Source organism: Diorhabda carinulata, chromosome 2 (assembly GCF_026250575.1).
Source record: "Diorhabda carinulata isolate Delta chromosome 2, icDioCari1.1, whole genome shotgun sequence".
NCBI classification, from domain to species: domain Eukaryota; kingdom Metazoa; phylum Arthropoda; class Insecta; order Coleoptera; family Chrysomelidae; genus Diorhabda; species Diorhabda carinulata.
In genome coordinates, this window is record NC_079461.1 from 3833681 (window position 1) to 3842740 (window position 9060).

The following is a 9060-nucleotide window of genomic DNA, read 5'->3' on the forward strand; positions in this document are numbered from 1 at the left end:
AAACAATAATTCCGTTTTTTTCAACATATTTTGAAAGGATAACCGGAAAAAGCTTTTATCTGAACAAAAATCTTATTTCTCTATTATTATGGTATTATTTTTCATTTATTGAAAAGGTGTCTCCAAAGATGATAACTTGGTTAGAAGAAGGTAATAAAGCAGAGAAAATAAATTTTTTTTTTCACCCTCAATCAATTATTGAACTTCTAATTACTTCTTTACCCTTCATATTCACTATATGTGCCCCCCATTCACTACTAAGTGGAAAAGAATATCAATCAAATGAGAAAATAATACTGAAATGAAAACTTATTTTGAGACCAAATACAAATCATGTTGGACTGATTCAAACGAAACGACTTTTACAGTACATTATTGGTCTGATTGAAGAAGGAAATAATAACGAGGCATTTGAGCCATGCCTTGACAAAAGCACCAGTTGGTTCCTTGGTTCTTGTTTACTCAGAGCTCTTAAGGAGAAGAGGATTTATGGTCGCTGCTTTAGTAGGTTTCCCACAGGCATTGTTCGCGACATCTGATTAGGGCTCAGGTACCATTCACCCCTCCATGCAATTGTTTCCACCTTGGATTAAGCTTATAAAAATAAGCCATTCTATGCACCGGCCTCTCTCGTCATGCCCAAGTAGGCGCGTTCGACGACAGCGGCCGCTGGGCCCCTCACCAAGTCTACTTGAGGAAGTTTTGACTCAGTGACTTCAAATCCACTCTCCATGAATGCTTCTAGATATGTCCTACAAAACTGCACTACTTTCTATTCTTCGAAAATGAATAGTCTACTTTGGAAGTAAGATTCAAATTTATTCCATATTAATTCTAAAGTTTTATATTTATTTTAACAATATTAGAGAAAAAATTAAACTGGAAGCTCTAGATACATTATTATACATGAACTATTTCATATTTTAGTTACCCAGTTTTTTACTTCTTGAGTTCATTTGTCAATAAATTGATCCCAAATAAAAAAAAATTAGTAATAAGTAAGTGAAAAGTGTTTTTTTAAGGTATCAATCAATAAGCAACATTTTTAAGAAGATAAAAAATAATATGAACTGAATTTTTTCACCTTGCACAACTTATAAACTTCAATTGTAGAAGACAATAACAAAAGTTGATTATTCATTAAAACAAAGTTACATTTGTTGTTCATCATCTGGGTGGAGGAGGGTTGTAGTTCGAAGCAACCATAGGATCTAGGGCTGTTAAACCCTGAACCATTTTGGCCTCCCATCTCCTTTTTTTTCCTCGCCACTGATGTTGCAGCATTTGAATTGAGCCTTGTCAAAAGTACTAGCTAAAACTTAGACAGTGGAAACTGATGCTTTAGGTTTAGTGGGTTTTGTCGTCCCTGTTTGCTCAGAGCCCTCAATGGGAAGAGGACGATTTGTCATGATCCTTGCTCTTGCAGGTATTGTTGACGACACTTGATTAGGGCTCAAGTACTGTTCATCGTTCGGCACGCTTGTTTCTGTCTTAGATTAAGCCCATAATAGTGAGCCGTCCTTTGCACTGTCTTCTCTCCACATGCCCATGTAGGCGCGCTCGAGGAGGCCGTATATTCAGGCTATAAAAAGCCAAAAAAGTCTGGCATATATTTTTCATGAATGCTATTTATTCACAAGCTCAATAAGATTTATAAATCTGAGCAGGTTTGGGAAGAGCTCCTTGATATATTATACTATTAATATTAAATAAGCCACAATAACTGTTTTATTTTGAATTAAAACTAAAACTAAAATAACAGTTGTCTCCCTTTTACAACAATTCTTCAATCATTTAAAATTTTGAAACAAACAATTTAAATTTCAAATAAATGAATGATATTTCGACACTAAATAATCATGAATAAGTAAATAAATTCAATTATGCACTTTTTTTTTTTCGTTAAATCATTACTTGCCTTAATAAGTGAACTTAACGTTTCACAAAATTATTATAAATCGAACGAACATGATGAAAAATGAACTATAACTTAAGTATTATGAATTCACTACAGATTCAAGAAGAAAACAAAATTTATAAAACGATTCCAGAATAAAAGTACTTCATTCAATCTTAGTACATTTGACAATTATTGCAAATGGATACTGTAAAATAATGTAATATTATGAACTACCCCTAGATGACGCTGTCAATTTGAAATATTGTAATACAAATAATTACTCCTTTATTAAATAAATTTTTACTTCTAGTAGCGAAAGCGAAACAAAATTAATAAAGCAGATCAATGAATCTTTCAAATAAATTGTAGACAAATGAATTAGTAAAAACTGATTTATATTGGCAATACTTTTTTGTCGAACTCCATTTCAACAGTTGGTTACATTGTTAAAACAAATGAAAATCGCTTGTAGTTTTAAATTTTAAACGTATTCAAAAGTTTTAAAATTTGTCGTGTTAATAACATTAAAATGGAAGTAGCAACCATCGAAAAAATTGAAACAAATATTGTAAATAGTAGCGAAGCTAGTACGGAAGCTGAATCGTTCGAAAACTTGGACCTTGAAGAGGAAGAGGTATTTTTCCAGGACATCGACTTGCTAGTCGAACATGGCATTGCTGAAGAAGACATAAAAGCATTAAAACAAATGGGAATTAACACTATCAAAGGTCTTCAAATGACTGTAAGAAAGAATCTATTAAGTATCAAAGGTTTTAACGATACTAAAATTGATAAAATCAAAGAGGCTTGTTGCAAAGTAGCATTGAACACGGGTTTTATGACCGCTTTAGAAGTATGTGATCAAAGAAAACAAGTATTTAAGCTACCTACAGGCAGCGCAAACCTTGAGTAAGTACAAAAAAAAATATTATTTGTTTTGAATAAATATTCATGTTACTATAGAAGATTATTTTCATATTCAGTTATTGTTTCATGAAAGTCTTTTGTTATAGCAAATTATTAGGTGGTGGCATTGAATCTATGTCAATAACGGAAGTATTTGGTGAATTTAGAACTGGGAAAACTCAGTTGTCACATACTTTGTGTGTTACAGCTCAAATGCCTGGAGAAAAAGGTTATATAGGTGGGAAAGTTATGTTTATTGATACAGAACATACCTTGTATCCTTTGAAACATATATATATATATATATATATATATATATATATATATATATATATATATATATATATATATATATATATATATATATATATATATAAATAACACAGGGTGATTAATTATTAATGACTAATTTCTATTATGTAGATTCTAGGCTTCGAAATATAATGGTGATGGCTTAGAATCTATAGTTGAGTAATTTTATTGAATCTACATGTATGCTCATGAAGTTTATACTATAACTGTGTTTATTTTCTTTGATTAAAAAAATCAGTCGACCTGAACGGTTACGGCCTATAGCTGAAAGGTTTAACTTGAATCAAACCGCTGTTTTAGAAAATATTCTTTACGCTAGAGCCTATAATTCAGAACACCAATTTGAACTCTTGAATAAGTAAGTTTTTGATTAATCAAAGTTTCAGGAAAAGTGTTAAATATTTCAAAATAGATTGAGAGGTTGGTTTTAGGTGCTTGGAATCCTCCGGTATCAATAACTTATCATTTTACTCTTTATTTTCATTATATAATACTTTCCTTATTATTTTTTTTATGTAGGGTAGTCTTGTAAATTTGTAAAAGCAACTGTTAGATTCTAATTAACAGTTAGAATGAGAATGCCGTCTAAAAATTTGGATTTTTTGATGATATCTAATTTAGAAAGCTTGACTGCTAGACACTGTTTGTTGACTTTTAGCGTTGCTGCGAAATTTCACGAAGAAGCAGGAATCTTCAAACTGCTAATTATAGATTCCATAATGGCGCTATTCCGCGTAGATTTTAACGGTAGGGGCGAAATGGCGAATCGGCAACAGAAACTTGGTCAAATGATGTCGCGTTTACAGAAAATCAGCGAAGAATACAATGTTGCCGTTTTCGTTACTAATCAGATAACCTCTGATTTTACTTTAATTAATGCCGAACCGGATTTGATGAAACCAGTTGGCGGGAATGTTTTGGCGCATTCTTCTACTACTAGGCTGTGTTTGAAAAAAGGAAAAGGAAATAAGAGAGTAGCTAGGATTTACGATAGTCCCGATTTAGAAGAGGACGAGGTCAGCTACGCCATCACCAGTGGAGGTATCGATGATCCTAAAGAATAAATAAATGTTTCTGTTCCATCTTGAAAACAATGAGGTTATAAAAGTATTATTAAGATTAAATTTATTTATTAATATTGATCTATGAATCCAGGTGCTAAATCAATAAAATACATTTAAGAATTGAATTTTTTGTTTGATTCTCCTATTTATTTCAAATATCTACTTCGAATTTCAGATTTATCTAAAAATATTAGATATCAATCACTCAAACCAACTTTTAAAGGAATTAACCATTCGAGAAAACTTTTTCGTTGCCCCTTGTAGTATAGTTTCTTACTACTCTCTTCACGTAAATAACTGATCACAGTTTTAATGCTCAAAAACAGTTATACACGCAAACTTGGATATTCTTTTCTTCATAATAATTTCCCACAAAAATGAACTTTTATATCCCAGTATCTATATGTAACTAAAGAATTTACTATGAAATAAACGTATGTAATATCAAATGGTAATTTCGCGCTATAATTTTAAATTTTTAAATATTTTATGTGCTATGTCAAATATGGCGTCAATTGCTGCGTTCGGCTACCCAAGCAGCACAGTGTCGTTATAATGACGTCAATTATTGGACATTATTAGTCGGCGACGTCGTAGACCAATAAGCGACGTCCATATGACGTGACATTTCAGATGTCATTTTGACGTCGTCTAGAGACGTCTTTCGTACGTTTGTTTTCGGTCGTTTTAAGTGCTTTTTAATCAACTATAAAAAAAATTAGAACGAAAGTTTATTACAAAAACTAAGCCCTATACGTGCTTTATAAAAAATTGTACATTTTAAATTGTTGTTTACCTAAAATTTGGATATAAATATAAATTCATTAATTAGCAATGAAAATACTAAACTGACGTTTTAAGTGGAAATGCAATTTGAATTTAAAGATGAAGTGAGAATGTTGTAATTAACAATTATTTAACTATTTTATTAGTAGGAAACAATTATTTTTAGCATCGATTCCTGTCGAGGCTGTCGACCAAGATTTAATTTTGGCGCGTTTTTAATCGAAATGCCACGATACGATACGAGACGTGCAGGCGCATGCGTGCTGGACTGCTGGTGTGAACGCGTGTGCGCGTAATGGCGGACGGCAGCAAAAAGTTGTTTGGCGTATGTAATCACTTTATTGAAGACCATTAGAGAACAGAATAATCAAATTTTGCAGTGGATCCGAAAACAAGATCGCAGTGGCAATCACGCCAGTAATACAGATTTACCAGATGATATAGGCGTACAGTTTCCTTTGAATTCTCAAGAGGATATTACCAAATTGGAAACATACCTGAGTGAAAAAAATAATTGCCTGGCTTTGGTGGGTGTTCTGTACCACTTAATATGTATTTTACAATTTAAATTATGTGATTCCAGTCGGCATATCTATCGACTTTTGGAGGGAGAGATTTTACTGGACATACAAACCGGATTTTAAATTTTTTGTTCACTTATTCTCTTGCAACTAATTGGAATTTTTGTGGCAAACGAGGTGAGAAAAAGGCTTTTAAAAACTTAAACGTAAAGGATGTGATTATTGGTAAGTGTTTTCACTTGTAGGTGCATACTTATTATTAATCTGAAACAACATTTTTAGGTGCTGTAAGAAAAAGCTCCCCTCTAGTCAGTCAGAAAGAAATAGAAGATACCATCAAGGTGTGGTTGAAACATGCACCAGAGAAATTGAAAAAGCAGCAGCATGGCAACCCGTAAGAAAAAAAGTGTTGTTAGTCAAAGACAACTCTACAGAAGGGTGGCAGAAGCAAATTTAGCACCTGTGAGTCAGAATTGTTATAATACATCTTTAATAGTTAATAATGATTCCAATGAATCATCAAATTCCTTTTTTTTTGCTGATTCAATGTGTGAAAGTGAAAATGCCACCTGTTCCTCAAGAGATTTAGATTTTAATGTAAACTCGCCTAATGAAAATTTGCTCTTCAATGATGCGACGTTATACAACCATTTGACTTCCTATTCCAGTAACGTGCCCCCTAACGATTTATTTCCTAATGAACCGCCGCCTAGCGATTTGCATTCGAAATTGTCAAACTGGGCAGCTTCAAGGTACGTTCGACGTACAGTAGTTACTCATCTCTTGCATATCTTGCATCCATACCATAATGAGTTACCGTTAGACAGTCGAACGCTGCTGAAAACGCCCAGAGAAACGAAAACAAAATCGTTGTTAAATGGCGAATATTGTCATTTTGGACTTGTTAACGCTTTAAAATTAAAGTTATTGTCAGTGCCTAATATTTCTCAGTACAGCATTATCATCATTTCATTTAATGTAGATGGACTACCCATTTATAGAAATGGTCAGAAACATGATCTCTGGCCCATTTTAGCACTTGTAAAAAATTTTAAGAGTGAGCCGTTTGTTGTTGGTTCTTTTTTAGGAAGTGGCAAACCAAATTTATTGTCAGCGTTTTTAGAAGATTTTTTAATTGAGTTATCGAACTTACTTACCACGGGCATTGAAATTAATAATAATATCCATGAAGTAAAATTTCACAGCTTTGTTTGCGATGCTCCTGCGCGCGCATATCTGAAATGTGTGAAGACCCATTCAGGGTATAGTTCCTGTGAAAGGTGCGACAACTCTGGAGAACACCTGGGACGTGTCATTTTCAAAAATTTACCTTTTAACAAGAGAGACAACGAATCTTTTTGGACTAAAATTGATGTATCTCATCATCATGGAGAATCTCCTCTAATAGCTCTTCCTATAGATTTGATCTATGTCTTTTCTTTAGACTATATGCACCTAGTTTGTCTAGGTGTAATGAAAAAACTTTTGCGTATTTGGACAGGACGCGCAAGCCGAGCCAAAATGAGCTCTACTGCATTTCAAAATGTATCTGAAAAAATTGTTTTTCTCAGTAAATGTATTCCAGCAGAATTCAATCGGAAAGGGCGCAGTTTGTCTCAGTTGGCAGATTGGAAAGCAACGGAATTTCGAACATTTTTACTGTATATTGGGCCAGTTGCTTTGTATGGGAATGTCGATTTGGCAATATATGAGCATTTTTTGCTATTTCATTGTTCAATTATGATACTTATTTCTAAACGCCATATTGAAAAATTCGGAGTTCCATTTGCGTGCCAACTTTTGCATTTATTCGTAACGCACAGTGAAAAGATCTACGGATTAGAGTTCTTAGTTTACAATGTACATTTCTTATTACATTTGGCAGATGACGTTGAAAATTTCGGGCCACTAGACAATTCGTCAGCATTTCCATTTGAAAATTATCTCCACCATTTAAAATCGTTAGTTCAGTCTCCGAATAAACCGTTACAACAGATTAATAGACGCTTAAAAGAAATTGAAATGACAGTGTACGAAAAACATGACTCTACTTCACCTGATGATGAACACTTCTGTAAATGTGAATTGTCCCATTTCTTAGGACCAACGCCAAATTTCTCTTGCAAGCAGTATAAAAAGCTTCATTATAAAGATTTTATTTTTTCTATTGCATCATATTCAGAAGCAAATTGTTTTTGTCTTACCTTAGAAGGAATGGTTTTCAAAATAGAAAATATAGTAGTGGATAATAATGGAGCAGTTTTTATATTAGGTAGGAGGTTTCAGGATTACCGTTCATTTTACAAATACCCTGTCGACTCAAAAGAATTCTATGTTTATCGCATCCAAAATTTATCAGAGTATATCGAGTTATTGCACTGCCACAAAGTTTTTTCGAAATGTATTGTTTTTCCTTTCAAGCAGGAATGGTTGTCATTTTCATTATTGCATCATTAGTAATTCCTTATTTCAACTTTTATGTTCTATAAGTGTAATAGTATGTAGTTTTTTAAGATTTTGTAATAAACTGGTATTAATTTGAACGCATTTTTTTATATTTTTGATCCTACTTATACGTCATTTGTCAAAAGTAAGTACGTCATTTTGACGTCTCACCAGCCGGACTAGGTACGTCATTAGTTGACGTCTGTAGGATGTGACATTAACCCGTCATAATCACGTCATTTTAGACGTCTTTTTAGACGTCCCCATTGGTCGCCAATGGCCTATAATTGACGTCATAGTAACGACACTGTGCTGCTTGGGTAGGTACATCTAAGTACTCTGACTGTTCAGTATCGTTCGGCAATTCGTTCTATTTCGATCTCACAGCTCGATTCGTGTTCCATTATATACACTATTGAGCACTCTAAGTAACATCTTTTTTTTAAAAGAGGGCTATCAGATTTGTTTTGACTTTTGACGTTTCGTTTGACAGTTCAGTTATTTATGAATAATATGACCCTTTCCAGTCTTTTATAGACTAATGAGACATAGATGACGTAATTGAATTTAGTCTAATATCAACATCCATTATTATATGAATACACATTGTAATGAGAAGTAGCAATGCAAAATAATTAATGTAACAGTTTCCACTACTCACTGCTCAAGTTTAGAGTCTATCACGATCTTGATTAGGTTGGAGTTCGACGTATTTACTGGGTTTTTGTGTGTTTGTGATGTTTACTGGCTATTATAGAGTTGTTATTATATTTTTTTATAAGATTGTATTTTCTATTATGAGATCATAATGAAATAACAAAGGTATTAAATACTTTGGTTTCCAAAAAAAAAGACTTGGCGTGACAGTAGACAGGACCCTGTAGTTGAGAAGATGAAATTAATTCTAATTCTGGTAAATGAATATCGTAAATCATAAAATAACTCACACAATTCCTATTTTCTTCAATAATGATACTTATTTTACGTTGTTGTCGATTCACTTGTAGAATTCAGTCTGGTTGGAAATATTTAGATACGTTATTCATGTGTTATTTATTTTAGCGCGTGTTCGTTCTATTCATTTCAATCCATATAATACAAATTGTCTAGGTTTAACACATTGTTT

General features: G+C 32.9%; 2 protein-coding genes across 4 annotated transcripts; both read left to right on the forward strand.

Annotated features, from left to right (window-relative positions):
• Positions 1-2367: 2367 nt before the first annotated feature.
• Positions 2368-4303, forward strand: LOC130890841 (meiotic recombination protein DMC1/LIM15 homolog). Its single transcript, XM_057795211.1, has 4 exons — positions 2368-2809; positions 2914-3081; positions 3357-3476; positions 3777-4303. The coding sequence occupies exons 1-4, from the start codon at positions 2430-2432 to the stop codon at positions 4180-4182; spliced, it is 1074 nt and encodes a 357-aa protein (XP_057651194.1). The 5' UTR covers positions 2368-2429; the 3' UTR covers positions 4183-4303.
• Positions 4304-4717: 414 nt separating this feature from the next.
• On the forward strand, positions 4718-8032 carry LOC130890842 (uncharacterized). Of its 3 annotated transcripts, XM_057795214.1 has the most exons (4): positions 4718-5293; positions 5349-5495; positions 5552-5714; positions 5772-8032. In XM_057795214.1, the coding sequence occupies exons 1-4, from the start codon at positions 5264-5266 to the stop codon at positions 5885-5887; spliced, it is 456 nt and encodes a 151-aa protein (XP_057651197.1). In that variant the 5' UTR covers positions 4718-5263; the 3' UTR covers positions 5888-8032. The 3 variants fall into 3 exon arrangements, with proteins under 3 accessions (XP_057651197.1, XP_057651196.1, XP_057651195.1); XM_057795213.1 differs by having other exon boundaries at positions 4718-5072; positions 5118-5714; XM_057795212.1 differs by having other exon boundaries at positions 5349-8032.
• Positions 8033-9060: the final 1028 nt, after the last annotated feature.